The sequence below is a fragment of the Tachyglossus aculeatus genome, chromosome 10 (assembly GCF_015852505.1).
Source record: "Tachyglossus aculeatus isolate mTacAcu1 chromosome 10, mTacAcu1.pri, whole genome shotgun sequence".
Taxonomy (NCBI): Eukaryota; Metazoa; Chordata; class Mammalia; order Monotremata; family Tachyglossidae; genus Tachyglossus; species Tachyglossus aculeatus.
The window spans coordinates 17,710,313-17,729,591 of record NC_052075.1 but is presented as its reverse complement, the minus strand read 5'-3'; the positions used below and the strand labels follow the sequence as shown (position 1 = coordinate 17,729,591).

The 19,279-nt window shown below is 45.5% G+C and overlaps 1 protein-coding gene across 4 annotated transcripts in view; it reads left to right on the top strand.

The window, feature by feature from the left end:
• Positions 1-19,279, top strand: part of PDS5A (PDS5 cohesin associated factor A) — a 98,082-nt gene that overhangs the window by 27,977 nt on the left and 50,826 nt on the right. For all 4 annotated transcript variants that reach the window (XM_038753310.1, XM_038753311.1, XM_038753309.1 and 1 more), the window contains exons 2-4: positions 13,763-13,966; positions 14,665-14,751; positions 15,290-15,387. In XM_038753310.1, coding sequence (XP_038609238.1) covers positions 13,763-13,966; positions 14,665-14,751; positions 15,290-15,387 — 389 coding nt within the window. The remainder of the gene's footprint in view (positions 1-13,762; positions 13,967-14,664; positions 14,752-15,289; positions 15,388-19,279) is intronic.

The window sequence follows — 19,279 nt, the reverse complement described above, 5'->3', positions numbered from 1 at the left end:
ATATATATATATATATATACATATATATACATATATATACAGGTGCCGTGGGGAAGGGAAGGAGGTAAGATGGGGGATGGAGAGGGGGATGAGGGGGAGAGGAAGGAAGGGGCTCAGTCTGGGAAGGCCTCCTGGAGGAGGCCTTATATACGCATATATACTCAAATGCATATATGTTTGTGTGTATTTATTACTCTATTTATTTTACTTGTACATATCTATCCTATTTATTTTAGTTTGTTAATATGTTTTGTTTTGTTTTCTGTCTCCCCCTTCTAGACTGTGAGCCCACTGTTGGGTAGAGACCGTCTCTATGTGTTGCCAACTTGTACTTCCCAAGTGCTTAGTACAGTGCTCTGCACACAGTAAGCGCTCAATAAATACGATTGATTGATCTTTGAGGTCCCTCCACCCCAGTGTGTTACAGTCAGTAAGGATCACTGGATTGTAACTGCATCCGGGATGTTTTTCCCTTTTTTTTTGGCGGGCCGAAGATGTTTTTTGTTATCCCGAAATGGTGCTTGGCACGGTCATTCAGCAAAAGTAGGCCATTGCCGTTGTTGGTCACATGAGCCGATGACTGCCTTTCATGTGAGGGGCATCTTTTAAGATTTGTGGGGGATTGTGCACTTAGGGTGGCTGAGCACGTTTGCTTCAGGGGCAGTTGACGTGTCTGGGAGAGATCTGGTCACATCTCTCCCTGGGCAGTCCCTTAAATGATTGCCTGATTGCACATCCAACCCCTGATAGTCATTAGCTTGTATTGGGTGCAGAGCACCATACTAAGCACTTGGGAAAATACAACAGAGAGCGGGTACAGGCAATCCCTGTCCACAGGAGATTACAGTCTACAGGGGCAGACAGACATTAAAATAAAGTAGAGATGGGGAAATAGTAAGGCATAAGGATATCGACAAAAGTACCATCGGCGGGAAGGCTTTGCCCAAAAAAGTTTCGTGACAGTCGAAGGGCAGAAATGATCTACCCAGCTCGCTGACTACCTGCGGTCCGGATTGGAGTCCGACTCCAGAGAGTAGCCAGGCCTTCCCATTAAATCCTATCTTCCGCGAATCCTCAATCAATCAAATCAAATCAAATAATCAATAATCAATCAAAGCCCCTTGTGAACGCCAGGACAGATGCACACCCACCCCCTTTCAGTTCAACCTGCCTCCCCACAGAGGCATCCCTCCCACATCCTCCTCTGCCAAAGCAGTGGAGCGTGTCGGCATCGGTATCGGTTTTGTTTTTACGGTCGAATTTTGTCATCTGTGACTCTCAATTTATTACATTTGTCTGCGTTTTTCCCTCTGGGCCCTGGCTTCTTGCTGCCGACACTTATTAAGCAGAATCAGTGGGTGATTGGAAACTGAAGGTTTCTATTTTTCCTCCGTGGATGAAGTATTAGGGTAACAAGGAGTGGTAGGAATAGTGGTGATAAGTACTTGTGGGAGCTGTAGTAGTTGTGGTGTGTTCATTCATTCATTCAATCGTATTTATTGAGTGCTTACTGCGTGCAGAGCACTGTACTAAGCGCTTGGGAAGCATTTGTTAGCATTTGAATGCCTTATTGGGTCAGTGCTTGGAAATTAGCGTGGCTCAGTGGAAAGAGCACAGGCTTTGGAGTCAGAGGTCATGGGTTCAAATCCCAGCTCTGCCAGTTGTCAGCTGTGTGACTTTGGGCAAGTCACTTCACTTCTCTGTGCCTCAGTTCCCTCATCTGTAAAATGGGGATTAAGTCTGTGAGCCCCCCTGTGGGACAACATGATCACCTTGTAACCTCCTCAGTGCTTAGAACAGTGCTTTGCACATAGTAAGCGCTTAATAAATGCCATTATAAATGCAAGTGCCATTTATGGCATTTATGCCATTTATAAATGCATTATAAATCAAATACTCTCTGCCCTCTAGGAGCATACGTGGTAATGGGAGGGACAGAGCTAAGATATTTACAAAGTAATCAAAATAAAATGAGGAGTGTACAGTTAAATTAACGAATACACATAAGTGCTTTGGGTGGGGGTAATTAGGAGTAAGTTCTCACCCAGTTAACGCCTCTCGGAAAGGGATTGCCCAGGAGAGCACAAAGCAGTTGGGGAAAAGTGGGGGTCAGGCCTAGCTAGGTAGGGGCAAGTAGACTGCCAAGGCCCCTTTTCAAACCAGAAACTTTTCCCTTTCCCCAGTTCCTTCCCCTTTCAGTGCCTCGTGCTACATTAGTGACTGATGCCACTGTAGCCACAAAGTAAAATAATCAAATGTGGTATTAGAAATGTCCATATATATATATATATATATATATCACTAGCTGTGAAAAATCTCACAGCTGCATAGTTCTGTGTTTATGTGTATATATGTGAGATTTTTCACAGCTAGTGATAGATGTTGAAGGTTTATATTTTCAGTGGGTGTTGTATGTAGGTTGTCTCTTGTTCAATTATTTCTGTCAGCGTTTTGGCCAACTTGCACTGCACAGTTTCAGTTCTCTGATGCCTTTCATCTGGATTTGATTCCGATGAAGTAATTTTGGGTGCCGACGTGCCCGGTGGTTTTTTTTTTTATTTTAATGAGAACTCCGTCGCCCGGGATGTCTTCTGTTTGGTTCCCATCCTAAGTGTGGGGTGAAACGTGTCCACAGATCGTATTCTGGGTGGTTGTGGGGTTTCGTAGGCACCTTTAGGATCCAGGTTAAACAGGAAGGAGACTTCAGTGAGTAGAGGGCATAACCATATCTCCCCGGCTAAAATGTGATCTTGCCGTATGGTTCGGTTAGCTAGCACTAATCGCACTGGAGAACCTGCTTCCCAACCTGCTTCCCAAGGGATTACGGGAGCCACTGAGCACTCTCTATTGTGAAATTGGGGCAGGGTGCCCAAGAAGAGGAGATTGTCCTTAGTCTAATCAAAAGTAATAACCACTGTGTCTGGGATATGTGAGAACGGTAACTGAGCGGGCTTATCTGTTTTTCCTGCTGTCCTGCCCAGTGGCTATCGTTTCTTTCTGTACCAAAAAAGGACAGTGGGAGAGATTGCGTGGCACAGCCTCTCTTTCATTCAGTCAGTCGTATTCATTGAGCGCTTACCGTGTGCAGAGCACTGTACTAAGCGCTTGGGAAGTACAAGTTGGCAACATATAGAGACGGTCCCTACCCACCGACGGGCTCACAGTCTAGAGGGGGGAGACAGACAACAAAACATGTGGACAGGTGTCAAGCCATCAGATACAAAAGAAATTGAATAGTAAATATGTGCAAGTAAAATAGAGTAATAAATCTGTATTTCATTCATTCATTCAATCGTACTTATTGAGCGCTTACCGTGTGCAGAGCACTGTACTAAGCGCTTGGGAAGTTCAAGTTGGAAGTACAAACGTTTATACAGGTGCTGTGGGGAGTACTCCCCATCCCCCCCCCCGCCTTACCTCTTTCCCCTCCCCACAGCACCTGTATATATGTTTGTACATATTTACAATAGATCCAAATGAATAAATTGGCATATTAGGTACTCACCCCCTTCCTTCACAGCACTTGCGAGCACATCTTTGTGGTTGCTTCTCTCGTAATTTATTTTAGCGTCTGCCTTTCTTGGCCAGATTGTAAACTTTTTTTATGCTACTTGTTAAACGCTTACAGAGTGCCAAGCACTGTGCTGAGTGCCGGGGTAGACACAAGATAAATAAGGTGGACATAGTCCCTGTCCCACATAGGGCTCACAGTCCTTGTCCCACATAGGGCTCACAGTCTTCACCCCCGTTTTACAGATGAGGGAACTGAGGCCCAGAGAAGTGAAGTGACTTGCCCATGGTCACACAGCAGGCAGGTGATGGAGTCGGGATTAGGACGCAGGGTCCTCTGACTCCCAGGCACTTTCTACTAGGCCACGCTGCGGGGGTCATTTCACTTCATTTTCCCCTCTAGACTCTAGACTGTAAGCTTGTTAGGGGCAGGACCATTTCTGCTAATTCTGTTGAACTCTCCCAAGTGTTTAGTTCAGTTCCCTGCACATCGTAAGTGAGAAGCAGCATGGGCTTGGGAGTCAGAGGACGTGGGTTCTAATCCTGAGTCCGCCACTTGTTTGCTGTGTGACCTTGGGCAAGCAACTTAACTTCTCTGGGCCTCAGTTACCTCACCTGGAAAATGGGGACTAGGACTGTGAGCCCCACGTGGGACAACCTGATTACCTTGTATCTACCCCAGAGCTTAGAACAGTGCTTGGCACATAGCACTTAACAAATACCATAATTATTTATTATTATAATACATACCATTGATTCAAGTGCTTAATACAATGCCCTGCACGAAAAGTAAGCACTCAGCAAATATTATTGATCACCTAAGTGAATAACTAACACACAGATAAATAATGAGTTCTGGGGTAGCTAATAAGTTGGCAAAACTGGGAAAGTGGGAAGGTTAATCGGGGGTGATACTGTAGGAAGGCTTTGAAAAAGGGAAAGGAGGTTTTTGATCAACTTGGTGGCCAAGATTAACCAGAAATAAATTCCACCCCTTCGCTCCCATGGCTCTGAGAGGTGCTCAATAAGCCTCACTGGTTGATGCTCAGTATTGGCGTGGGCAACAACAACCTAAGGGTGAGGGTCAGGTTACGTGCAGGGGTGACTGGTCCTCCCCCTCCCCTTTTCTGTTTTACCCTGTGAGCTCATTTCCTGATCTGATCTTTTCCATGTGTGATCACACCTTCTGTCCTCAAAAGTTTTCACAGAGTGTTTGGGGACCTCAGTGGCCTCATTTTTTTTTTTCATTTTCCTGTACCGGGTGACTGCTTGGTAAAGAAGGTTTCCACGTCATCTGCCAAAATGAACGTGCAGTGCACCGTGACCCCGCTCTGACACCTGCTCTTCCAGCTGTACCCCGCTCCAAGATCTACACTGGTCCCCACCCAAGTTTTCGATTTCATCGGAGTCACTGCAGATACCCACACAACTTCCTGCTGAGCGATCTAGAGCTCAGGGTAACTCCGAAGGAGAACCCCATCATTTTACCAGGTTTCTTTCCCTTCGTTGGCCTTTGGCTCACCTTTGCAGTGAGCCTACAGCTCCCATCGGAGGCAAATGTCTCCTATCCTATCCTTCAGGGTCCGAGAGACCCGAGAAACCCACTCGGCTATGTAATGGGGGGCCTCCAGAGGATGACTTCCCCGGGGGTCTCCTTTCTTCTGAGCTCCCTACTCTGAGGACAGTTTGGGGAGCCCACATAGGGAACTGGTGCCTGCCACGTCGTGGTGTGGTCACTGTTCCTTTCTGAAACCAAAGCGTCGGCATCTAAACATGCTCTGCCGCTAATGGTGCCAAAGCCTAGAACGGGCCTATCTTATTTCAGACACGGAGTTAGCCTGTGATCTACTACCCAAACCAGCCAGGGGGTCCTTTTTCCCATGGCGCTTGCTTTGGAGCCCTTCCAAAAATGGAATTGGATGGGAAGCACTTGGTGGCTCACTGCCAGGGAATATTCTTTGGCAGACAGGCTGACTCAGGAAACTCTGGAGGGCCCCTGATCCCAGATTGCTTATGAGCTGTGTGACCATCGGGAAGAATACTAGTGGAAGTCAAAGTCTTGGTCTGTCTGGAAAGTGAAAGCCATTCACCCTCAGGGATAAGATTCCAGGGTTCAGGGCAGCAACGAGGAAAGATTGGGGTCGATCACTTCAATCCCACCTGCAGGATCCACGCTGACGGGTCTGGCTTCTGAGCAAGTAGAGAAGATGACCAGATGTCTAGATCAGTGAGAAGGCCGATGACTGTTGGATAGAGGGGGAGGACCCCAAAACACTGTCCCGAGCTCACCACGTTGCCCGACCACCCTTGCCATATTTATTGTTGTCCTCGCCTCTTAGGTTTGCATGTTTTCATCTTGTATAGCTGGCTCCCACCCACTCTTCGATTGTAAGCCCCTGGGGCGGGCGAGGACCGTGTCTGATTCTCAGCCTTGCTGTATAGGGTGCTGGGGTGTTTGTGGACCCCCATGCTTCACGGGGAGGAGAAACCCCCGGGGCTGGGAGGTTGCAACCGCTCCTTCGCTTGTCCCAGTACACATTAAAGCGCCGGAAAGCTCATTTCCCTGGAAACGATCGGTACCCTCTAGTTCTGTGTATTATTTGCGTGACTTGTACTTCCCAAGCGCTTAGTACAGTGATCTGCACACAGTAAGCACTCAATCAATCAATCAATCGTATTTATTGAGCGCTTACTGTGTGTAGAGCACCATACTAAGCGCTTGGGAAGTCCAAGTTGGCAACATATAGAGACGGTCCCTACCCAACAGTGGGCTCACAGTCTAGAAGGGGGAGACAGAGAACAAAACCAAACATATCAAAATAGAATAAATAGAATAGATATGTACAAGTAAAATAAATAGAGTAATAAATTCGTACAAACATATAAACATATATACAGGTGCTGTGGGGAAGGGAAGGAGGTAAGGCGGGGGGAGGAGGGGGAGAGGAAGGAATGAATGAATGAAGTGTCATGAATATCAGTTGCATTTTACGTATGTCAGTATCGCGTCACACTGGATATCGATTAGCACTTTATAGTTGCCGCTAAATCCCTAATTAAAAATGGCTTGATCTTAGTGGATATGCCCATATTTGCTTGAATTTAGCCCTGTGGGACCTCAAACAGGCATAAAACCCATTTGCCTTGGGACATTAACTTCTGTGGTGGCAGAAGGACGCCTGTCTGTTTTTGCAGCAGGAGTACAGTTGACCTCCACATTCCCTCTCACAGCTCCTTGAGCTTTTTTACTGCTGATGCCGGTGACTAGCTGACTATTCAGCAGCTGGAGGTGCTTGACTGCCTCAAAGAGCCTCTTCTCTCTCCGGTTCCCTCCCGACCGTGCTAGTAGTCCATCAGATTTATTTATTGAGCTTTTCACGCGTGCTGAGCACTGGACTAGGGGCTTGGGAAAGCACAGTACCACAGATTTGGTAGACGCAGGGGAACGTCCAGTCTACCGGGGGGAGACAGACGTTAAAATGGATTAGGGATAAGGGAAATGAGAGAGTATAGTAGACCTGTTTCATCCAGGGGCTTATTAAAGTCTGCCACCGCTCTAAGAGCTCCCCTCCCCATCACTAACCCTCTGACTCATCTTGAGAAAACACCAGTTCTCATGATTCGAGGATTGCGCCTTGACTTAAGTTCTGCCTTAAGAAGAACTTATGTTTTAGTAATCACCGTGGCACCCTGTAGCTAAACAGGTGTGTGCTGTTGGGCAAACATTCCCTAGTTCCCAAACAAAATTCTAGGCAAAATATGGAGTGGCAACATTCATTCTGGCTTAACTGAGGGTACTTGCTTCCTTGCCGTAACACACGGGCAATATGAAATACCATGACTTGCTCTGATAAAGCGGTTCTTCTATCCCTGCATTCAGCCCCCAACAATGACAACAAGCTGCCAGGAAGAACCAGGCGATATTTGCCATCGTTGATGTCCATCCTAACATTTGTGGGATGTTCTGTGTAACACAGTTCTCTTATAGCGTGTATTTTCACTCTGTGTTTTGGATCGCGGCATGGCCTAGTGGATAGAGCACGCCGCTTGTCTGCCGTGTAACCTTGGGCAAGTCACTGAACTCCTCTGTGCCTCAGTTACCTCATCTGTAAAATGGGGATTGAGACTGGAAGCCCCACATGGGACAGGGACTGTGTCCAACCTGATTACTTTGTATCCACCCCAGTGCTTAGTACAGTGCCTGGCACACAGTAAGCACTTAGCAAATATCATAATTGTTATTAGAATTGGACCCACTGCGATGCTGGAAGAAACAGCTGCGTGTATTTGACTGCACATTTTCCCTAACGAAGGCTTCTTCAAGAACGCATATCAGGAACTTTTCTCTTGCATCCCTAAATTTCCCCGGGGGCATAAATTTAGCCAAGCCCCACACAAGTTTATGGTCTTCAGACCCCCCTAATTTCCGTGGAAACACATTCTACACGTACATCAGCTGCTGGGTGAAGAAGTATGTTTTGTTTTCAAGACCCATCACCCCCTCAGCTCAGCTTTGCGCTGTTTTGTATTTCCTCTCTGTGAATATGTATATATGTTTGTATGTATTTATTACTCTGTTTTATTTGTACATATTTATTCTATTTATTTTATTTTGTTAATGTGTTTTGTTCTCTGTCTCCCCCTTCTAGACTTTGAGCCCACTGTTGGGTAGGGACCGCCTCTATATGTTGCCAACTTGTACTTCCCAAGCACGTAGTAGAGTGCTGTGCACACAGTAAGCGCTTAATAAATGCGATTGAATGAATGAATGAATGAATTAGGGAGAAAAGGGAATGCCGCCAACCTCCATCCTACTTGCCATTGCTGTGCAATCAGTCATATTTACTGAGCGCTTACTAGGCCCTGCGAACTGCACTAAGCGCTCGGGAGAATACAGGACAGCAGAATTAGCAGACACATTCCCTGCCCATAACGAGTTTACAGTCTAGAGCGGGAGATGGACATTTATATGAATAGATAAATAATTTATAATATAATTTAGAGGTTTGGAAATAAATGCCATGGGATTGGGGGTGAGGTGAATATCAAATGTCCACGGGTCACAGATTGCAGGATGTCAGGAACCCAAAAAGATCTTCTGCAGGCCCAGGAGACAACCAGTATGAGTGAACTAGCTATGATGGGGTACTGAGCATTTATGACGGGGTACCGAACATCCCATATGAGTCAATTTTAAATTTGGAGTATAGACCCACCCCAGAATATGTCCATAATCTGCTCTTCATTCATTCATTCATTCCATTGTATTTATTGAGCGCTTACTGTGTGCAGAGCACTGTACTAAGCACTTGGGGAGTCCAAGTTGGCAACATACAGAGATGGTCCCTACACAACAGCAGGCTCACAGACTAGAAGGGGGAGACAGACAACAGAACAAAACATATTCACAAAATAAAATAAATAGAATAAATACATACAAATAAAATAAATAGAGTAATAAATATGTACAAACATATATACATATATGCAGATGCTGTGGGGAGGGATACAGGTGCTGTGGGGAGGGTGAGTGTGAGCGAACTGGCTATGACAGGGGCACCGAGCAACGCATATGAGTCAACTTTAAATTTTAGCTTTAAATTTTGAGTACAGGCCCACTCCAGAATATGTCCATAATCCGCTCTTGGAAAATGTGGGTGAATTGTAAACCATCTTCCAGCGTGGCTCAGTGAAAAGAGCCCGGGCTTTGGAGTCAGAGGTCATGGGTTCAAATCCTGGCTCTGCCAATTAGCCGTGAGACTTTGGGCAAGTCACTTAACTTCTTTGGGCCTCAGTTACCTCATCTGGAAAACGGGGATTAAGACTGTGAGCGCCCCGTGGGGCAACCTGATCACATTGTAACCTTCCCAGCGCTTAGAACAGTGCTTTGCACATAGTAAGCGCTTAATAAATGCCATCATTATTATTATTGGGTCCCATAGACCTCCTTCTGGTCAGGGAACGTCTCTGCCAACTCTATTATATTGGACTTGCCCAAATATTTAGTACAGTGCTCTGCACGCAGTAAATACTCAGTAAATACCATTGATTGACCGACTGATACAGCGGGGTACCTCCTCTCATAAACTTTAATGTTGTCGGTTAGGTTCCATTCCAGAGCTAGCATCTGATCACCTTGTAACTTTCCCAGCGCTTAGAACAGTGCTTTGCACATAGTAAGCGCTTAATAAATGCCATAATTATTATTATTATTATTATTAGCCCCGGCTTGATGACGGCCCTCCAGCAGTCAGAGGACCTGACACGTTCCTGTTGTGAGCTCTCACAATTCAACTGCTAGACTGTGAGCCCACTGTTGGGTACGGACCATCTCTATATGTTGCCAACTTGTCCTTCCCAAGCGCTTAGTCCAGTGCTGTGCACCCAGTAAGCGCTCAGTAAATACGATTGAATGAATGAATGAATGAACTCCCCTGTCCCTCTGTCGCTGCATCTGTAGAATGGGGATTAAGACTGTGAGCCCTTAGTGGGGCAGAGATGGTGTCCAGTGCTCAGCGCTTAGAACCTCTGCACATAGTAAGCGCTTAACAAATGCCATTATTATTATTATTATTATTATTATTATTATTATTAGCTTGAATCAACGCCTACTACTTTGTAGAGCATCTGGCACGTAGTAAGTACTAGATAAATGCCATAAAAGAAGTAAAACTTGCTCCCTGCCACCCTCTATTCCCACCTCCTCCCTAAGCCCTCAGTCCTTTCCACCATTCCCAGGGATTTTCAGGACCCTCCCCTATGTACCGTGAACACGGCCCCCTCCGCCCTACCTGCGTACCCAGTTTTTTTCTTTCTGTGTGTGTGTGTGTGCGCACTGTAATTCTATTTATTCTGACGGTATTGACACCTATCTACTTGTTTTGTTGTCTGTCTCCCCCTTCTAGACTGTGAGCCCGTTGTTGGGTAGGGACCGTCTCTGTATGTTGCCGATTTGTACTTCCTGCAGTGAGCGCTCAGTAAATACGATTGAATGTATACATCGAGGCTCAAGCCGTGTGTTTTTTGCAGCTTTCAGCAGGAAGCGGGCAGGAAAGTGTTATCTGCCGGGGGTCATAGCTGGGATTGTGCTAGCCAGGACCCGTAATGGCCAGTCTTGGCCCCATCTCCTTGCTCCAAATGGCAAGGAGCTGGTTTAGCTACTCTCTGTTACCATTCTGTTGACTCAGTGCCAAGTTCCTCCCCACACTGGCTATGTCCCTGCTCAAGGTGTCAGTCAGCTTTTGTTGCCGTGGAGACCAGGCATTGCTTTTTTCCGCCAAAGGGCTCTCCAGCCGAATGAGGCAAAAGGAAGCCGTGAGAAGGGGCAGCGATTCCCTCCCAAACCTTCGCTTCGTCCTCCCCAACACCACCGAAAAAAGCGTGGAATTTGAGGAGGGTAGAGGTAGCCTGGCTGCGATCAGTGAACGGAGAACAACTGAGCAGGGTTTTTTCTCGCTTCAGCCGAGCAGGGTGGGAGAGAGCAGAGCTTTTCCTCTTCCGTTTCTGTCCCATCTGTGCTTTATCTATGTCTCCCCCCGACCCAAGGCCCCGATGAAGCAGAGACCCCAGCCAGAAGATCGGAAAGCAGAATAGCGGAAAAGGGGCGGGGAGGGACCGGTCTCTCCTGCAACAATTGAGTGTAACGTCAGGCGGGGTTTGCGGATCCCAGGCTACTTCAGCAATTCCGGAATAGTGAATCTGGATTTTATATACCGTGGTCATAGACCTCTACGGGAATGAAGAGAGGACAGGGCTATTAGGGACGATTGGGCCTGGGGAGCTAACAGTCCAGAAGGCCAACATTATTTGTCATTTCAGCCCTAATTAGGCAAGTCCCTTGCACCTCAGAGACCTGGGATGTGTAATATTGACGGAGTAGCTAAATCATTTTAAGGGCAGTCACCACTCCCACTACCCCCATGAAGTTGGCACTAAGGAAACGCCCAGTGATGCCACCCAGACACCTGTGGCCCAGGTTAAACCTTCAGAATCTGAGGCATTGGGGGGTGTCTGGCCAAACAGAATCTAGAATCAGCCCGTCCCGTGATTAATGCTTCAAAGATACCCTACATTCGGAGTGTGTTTATCACATGTCTCACCTCTGAGAATGACCCCGGGGAAATACACTTTAATTCACCCTGATTCAGTTCAGCAAAGGGATTTCTCATTCATACTCTCATCCTCCCTCCCAGTTCAATGAAGGACACCCGACAGGTTTGAAAACCTTCCTGACCAAGTCTAAATGCTTTGAAATCATTCTGAATGGTCTCAAAACAAATCCGGTGGACTCTTAAGTTCCTTGTGGGCAGAAAACCTCATACCAACCACGTTATAAAGTGTTGAAAAGGGTTCACAGCCAAATCAATCAATCAATCAGTCATATTTATTGAGCGCTTACTGTGTGCAGAGCACTGTACAAAGTGCTTGGGAAGTACAAGTTGGCAACATATAGAGACGGTCCCTACCCAACAGTGGGCTCACAGTCTAGAAGGGGGAGATGGAGAACAAAACAAAACATATTAACAAAATAAAATAAAATGCATAGGGAACATAGAAGGGAAGGCAGGTGGGGGAAATGAGTTCTTAGGGGAGACCTGTTGGAGATGTGATTTTAGAGCAGTTTTTGAAGGCAGGGAGAGTGATGGGCTGTTGGATACGAAGGGAAAAAGAGTTCCAGGCTAGAGAGAAGTTGTGGAGAAGGGGTCGGTAGTGGGATAAACAAGATTGAAGTACAGCGAGTAGGGTGGGATCAACTGCTAGCAGTTTGGATGGAGAGGAAAGTGCAGATTCTAAAGGTGTTGTGAAGGTAGAACTGACAGGATTTCTGAACACTGAAGGTGTGGGTTGAATAAGAGATGAGTCAAGGAAATGCCAAGGTTTGGACTTTTAGACAGGGAGGTTGGTGGTACTGTCTACAGTAATAGGAAGAAAGTCAGGGGGGTGGACACGACTTGGGCAGGAAGATGAGTTTGGTTATGGACATGTTAAGTTTGAGGTGTCAGTGAGACATTCATTTATTCAATCGTATTGAGCGCTTACTGTGTGCGGAGCACAGTGCTAAGCACTTGGAAAGTACAATTTGGCAACAGATAGAGACAATCCCTACCCAACAGTGGGCTCACAGTCTAGAAGGGGGAGACAGACAACAAAACAAGTAGACAGGCATCAATAGCATGATGCATGTAGAGATATCCTGAAGGCAGAAAGAAGAATGAGACAGGATATAATTGTTGCAAATTATAATTATGTTGCAAACTTGTCCTTCCCAAATGCTTAGTACAGTGCTCTGCACACAGTAAGCGCTCAATAAATATGATTGAATGAATGAATGAAAGGGCCGAAGATTGTAAATTTGGCAATCGTTCACAGAGATGGTATTGAAACAATGGTAGTGAATGAATTCTCTGAAGATGGAGACTAGTAGGAGACCCAGAACTGAGCCTTGAGGGTCTCCCGTAGTTAATCAGGCATATTTATTGAGCGCTAACTGTGTACAGAGCACTGTGCTCTCCACTGCTGGAGAATTGGTAGACCTGTTCCAGGCCCAAAAGAGTCTTGCCGTCTATAGTTAAGGGATGGGAGGAAGAGGAGAAGCCCGTGAAAGAAACTTGAGGAGTGGCCAGAGATATAGGAGAACTAGGAGAGGACAGTTTCAATGCAGCCAAGTTTGGGTAATGTTTCCAGGAGAAGGGGGTGGTCCACAGTGTCAAAAGCGCTGAGAGGGATTATGATGTAGTAGAGTTTGTTGGATTTGACCCTTCCAAAAACAGGGCACCGATGACATTAGAGAAGGCGGTTTTCTTTGGAATGAAGCGGGTGAAAGTCAAGTTGCAGGGAATCAGGGAAAGACAGGATGACAAGATGTGGAGGCAGGGGGTATAAACAACTCGCCCAAGGAGCTTAGAGAAAGTGGTGGAAGTGAGATGTGGCCATAACAAGAAGGATGCCGTGGGGTCCAGGGAGGGTTTCTGTTGGATAAGGGCCACCTGCGCATATTTGACAGTCCCTTTCTGACAGTTCCATTGACTGGGGTTTTTTTTTTGCGGTGTGTGCCTCGCTTTTTAAAAAAAATAGTAATTTTGCTGGTCTTGGTTGAAAAGACATTTGTCCTTTAAATCACAGTGGTTCATGTGATATTTTAATGTTATCGATAATATTTTGTTTGTTCGTAAGATGTCATTCCGTGCTTTCTGAAATAAAGGGAAACAGAACAGTCATATTCTCTTTGTTTTTGTTTCACAATTTCCATCAGATGGTAGTAAAAACCTTTATGGACATGGATCAGGACTCAGAAGATGAAAAGCAGCAGTATCTCCCACTAGCTTTGCATCTTGCATCAGAATTCTTCCTCAGGAATCCCAATAAAGATGTGCGTCTCCTTGTAGCGTGTTGTTTGGCGGATATCTTCCGGATCTATGCTCCAGAAGCTCCATACACTTCCCATGACAAACTTAAGGTAAAAATGGATTTTTAAAAATGCGTTTTCTCCCTCTGCAGATCTTCCACCTGTTTAGCACTAATGAATTCCATAAATGAACCCTGATTCAGTTCCAGGGCTGGAATCATATCCCATTGCGAGGGAGGGAGACCATCCTCGTGTCAGGCAGAATGACCAGTGTGGTGGAACACTTCCAAAATTTAATATGAAAAACTATTTTAGCTTCCTGATTGGAGGGAGTGGGAGCCCAAACTGCCTTAGAACTGGGGAAGTCTTTGTTGGCTTGGCTTGGTAATTTAGGAGCAGGTGAAATCAGGGTAGCGGGAATTCAGGGAAACCAGGTACAAAGGGGTAGGAACTATTGTGTTCGGAGTGGGACTGGTTAAGGACTTGAGAAGGGTTTGAAAGTGTCTTCAACCAGAACATGAGGAGTTATTTTTGCACCTACTGCATGCAGAGCACTGTACTGAACATTGGGAAAGAATACACAGATGGGAATTCTTGTCCCGCAGGGGTCTGTGGGCTAGTATCTGGTGTCTTTGATTCAGGAAAACCCGGGATGGACGTGGGTGTCTTTTCTGGGCTTGGCTGGTATGGCCAGGTTGAGCTGTGGTTGTTTTTTGGCATCTACAAAGGTGCGAGGAATTGCTGAGGGAAATTCTGTTTGGAAGAATCATGATTCTGGATTGATGTTTGCTTTTACTTGTGTCTTACAGGACATCTTTTTGTTTATTACAAGACAGTTAAAAGGTTTAGAAGATACGAAGAGCCCACAGTTTAATAGATATTTTTACTTACTAGAGGTAATGAGAATTTAGTTTATGAAAATGTATTTCTCATGTATCGTTTTGCACACTACAGAGTAAGAATATGCCCTATAGTGAAAGAAGTACTGTTTATATAAAGTGACAAACATGCATTTCTCAGTCGAATTTGTCGTTAATTGCTGCTTGACAGCTGACAATCACGTGATTGCATTAGCGTTTACAAATTTTGTTTATGACTTTCTAGATGTTTGATGTAGTATTTTTTTAAAAGTGTGAACTCTATGTGCTTGGCCTAATTGCAAAGGTAAATAGCATTTAAAAGTTTAAAAAACAGGCTCCTCCAACAGCCTAGATATTATATGTTGAATCTGGTCAAGTAAATCCGTCTGACAGCAGGGGGATTTTTTGTTTCCCATTTCATTCATTCATTCTGCATAAGCTTATTTAACCATCTATATTTTTTTGTCAGTTGAATTTTGATGGATTGAAGAGTAAATCATTAGCAATATTATACGAGTAGTTTAATACCAAGCTGTAAACCTCTTGATTAAATATTCCCTTTTATTTCTCTCAGAATTTAGCTTGGGTAAAATCTTACAACATCTGCTTTGAGTTGGAAGATTGCAATGAAATTTTTATTCAGCTCTTTAGGACCCTTTTCTCAGTGATAAAGTAAGTTAACTTTTTTCTGTAAAACTCAAAATGCACTTCCAGATAATCGATGTATGTTATTTCATATTCCGATAATTCGTGAAATGTGGTATTATGGCTCTGTCCCGTGACGATCCAGGCTGATCATTTTGCCTTTTCTATTGGTGCTGTCCTGTCGCTTGAACTCTGACTTCAAGCCCTCCAAGAGGCAGTCAAGGATCACTGAGCCCATAGCACTCCTGAGAAGCAGGGTGGCTAGGGCCTGGGCCTGAGAATCAGAAGGATCTGGGTTCTACTCTCAGCTCCTTTGCTTAATTTTCTGTGTGACCTTGAGCAAGTCATTAAATTCCTCTGGGCTTCAGTTACGTCATCTGTAAAATGGGGATCAAGATCGTGAGCCCCATGTGGAACAGGGACTGTGTCCAGTCTGATTAGCTCGTATCTACCCCAGCACTTAGTACAGTGCCCAGCACATAGGAAGTGCTTAACAAATACCATGGAAAAAAAAAAAAAGCAACAGTATTGCTTTGGAGAAAACACGTTTTGAGTGGGCCCTCCCCACTTAACACTGCCCCGGACACTGAAGTTTCAGGGTCTCCCCCTCTAGACTAAAATGTTATGAGCGGGGAGTGTGCCTACCAATCTGTTACATTGTACTTTCCCAAGTGCTTAGTATAGTGCTTTGTACAAAGTAAGTGCTTAATCAATGCCGTTGATTGATCCTCTCAGCTGCACCTAGGTGACAAACTTGCACCCTTTGTAAGCTCTCCCCTCCCCAACCACCTCTCTCTCCTGCTAATTCACAGCCACCGTCATGTCTCTCAAATCTGTTTCTGGAAATGGCCAGGCCCCTGTTGAAGATGAAACTGAAGTCAAGGGGACTAAGGAAGAGTAGGAAGCCTATTCAGGCAGCACTGAACTCCTGGGAACTAAAAATCTTGGCGCCCAAAAGTACTCTGAGAGATTGGAACCTTCCTGAACAATATTGAGCCTGGCTTTTTTGAGCAGAGGTATTCAATTTAGGTGAGGTAACCTCTGGCTCTCCTAGTAGTCCTAACTTCAAGCTTTTCTGAGAGATTGGAACCTTCCTGAACAATAGTGAGCCTGGTTCTTTGGACTAGAGGTATTCAATTTAGGTGAGGTGGACCTCTGGCTCCCTTAGTAGTCCTGACTTCTAGCTTTTCTGAGAGATTGGAACCTTCCCGAACAATATTGAGCCTGGCTCTTTTGAGCAGCAGTATTCAATTTAGGTGAGGTGGACCTCTGGCTCTCCTAGTAGTCCTGACTTGAAGCTTTTCTGAGAGATTGGAACCCCAAACAATATTGAGCCTGGCTCTTTGGACCAGAGGTATTCAATTTAGGTGAGGTGGACCTCTGGCTCTCCTAGTAGTCCTGACTTCACACTTCTCTGAGAGATTGGAACCTTCCCGAACAATATTGAGCCTGGTTCTTTGGACTAGAGGTATTCAATTTAGGTGAGGTGGACCTCTGGCTCTCCTAGTAGTCCTGACTTCTAGCTTTTCTGAGAGATTGGAACCTTCCCAAACAATATTGAGCCTGGTTCTTTGGACTAGAGGTATTCAATTTAGGTGAGGTGGACCTCTGGCTCCCCTAGTAGTCCTGACTTGAAGCTTTTCTGAGAGATTGGAACCTTCCGGAACAATATTGAGCCTGGCTCTTTTGAGCAGAGGTATTCAATTTAGGTGAGGTGGACCTCTGGCTCCCCTAGTAGTCCTGACTTCTAGCTTTTCTGAGAGATTGGAACCTTCCCGAATAATATTGAACCTGGCTCTTCGGACCAGAGGTATTCAATTTAGGTGTGGTGGACCTCTGGCTCCCCTAGTAGTCCTGACTTCAAGCTTCTCTGTCCATATGGTGACTTTTGAGTTGACATGCTCCTTGTTCAAGGTGTTCCCCTGGCCTGAAATCCTCTCCCCTCCTTAATCTGGCACACTGCAGCGCTCCCCTCCCAGTGAAAGCTCTCCGAAAATCCAACCTCCTCCAACAAGCCTTCTCCGGGTAACTCCCAATACCCCAAGCCACAGCACCTATCAGCCACCTCTAGCACATGCATATTTGTTTCTGCGCCCCTTAAGCGCTTGTGTATGAAAGCGTAATCAATCGTGCAGTTAGTTGCTTATTCTGGTTACCCCGTCTGTAAATATTTGTAAGTCTGTCTCCCCCATTTAGAATGTAAGGTCCTTGTGGGCAGGGACTGTAGCTCATCCTTCTGGGGTAATTTTCCCAAGCTCAGAGTAAAGCGCATTGCATCCAGTGGGTGCTCAGTAAATACTTTTACTGGTATTCCTAACCTTCTGGGGTACTTTCCCAAGCTCAGAGGATAGCACATTGCATCCAGTGGGTGTTCAGTAAATACTTTTACTGGTATTTCTAACCTTCTGGGGTACTTTCCCAAGCTCAGAGGAAAGTGCATTGCATCCAGTGGGTGCTCAGTAAATACTTCTACTGGTATTCCTATGAAGTGTACAAGGCCAAGAACGCTGGCTGTTTCTGGAAACTGATTCTGAGAAACTGCGTGGCCCTAGTGGATAACAACACGGGCCTGGGGATCAGAAGGATGTGGATTCTAATCCCGGCCCCACCACTTGTCTGCCATGTGACCACGGGCAAGTCCCTTGACTTTTCTGTGCCTGTTTCCTCATCTGTAAAATGGGGATTAAAAGTGTGAGCCCCATATGGGACACGGACTGTGTCCAACCTGATTGGCTTGTAGTAATAATAATAATAATAATTGTGGTATTTTTAAGCACTTACTACGTGCCAGGCACTGTAATAATAATAATAATTATGGTTACTCTGTGCCAAGCACTATTCTAAGCACTGGGGTAGATACAAGGTATTCAGGTTATCCCACATGGGGCTTATGCTTTTAATCCCTATTTTACAGATGAGGTAACTGAGGCACAGTAAATAATAATAATAATAATGGTATTTGTTAAGCACTTACTATGTGCAAAGCACTGTTCTAAGTGCTGAGCACTGTTCTAAGTAAAGTCAAGGGACTTGCCCAAGGTCACAGAGCAGATGAGTGGCGGAGCCAGGATTAGAACCCATGACCCTCAGACTCCCGGGCCTGTGATCTATCCACAATAATAATAATAATAATAATGGTATTTGTTAAGCACTTACTATGTGCAAAGCACTGTTCTAAGCTCTGGGGAGGTTACAAGGTAATCAGGTTGTCCCACGGGGGGGCTCAGTTTTAATCCCCATTTTACAGATGAGGGAACTGAGGCCCAGAGAAGTTAAGTGACTTGCCCAAAGTCACACAGCGGACAGTTGGCAGAGCCGGGATTTGAACCCATGACCTCTGACTCCAAAGCCCGGGCTCTTTCCACTGAGCCTATGCCATGCTGCTTCTCTACTCCAGCACTCAGTACAGTACCTGGCACATAGTAAGTGCTTAGCAAATACCTTTATAACATATGCAAAAAAAAACAACCTTGTAAACTCAGAGAGTAATGTGTATTTATTGAAAGTTGTATAGTTAGGGTAGAGTAAGCATTTGGCTTTCCTGTTTTTCTCTCCCTATGTAAAATTTCTGTGTGTAGGATTGCAGTAAAAGGTAGATAAGTATGAGGGGCCACCGTGAGCCTTGAAAGTTGTATAGTTAGGGTAGAGCAAGTGTTTGGCTTTCCTGTTTTTCTCTCCCTATATAAAATTTCTGTGTGTAGGATTGCAGTAAAGCATAGATAGTATGAGGGGCCACCATGAGCCGAGCCTTGGGATCCCGACTTTCGCAGAAACACCGTACAACTTGTAACTTGCAGCCTGGTTGAAGTGGCGTCCGTCACCCGCCCAACCCGGCCTCCAGCATTCTGACATCAAAAAGCATTTTCTTCACCTTACCGGGTTTATTCATTCTTTCATTCAATCGTATTTATTGAGCGCT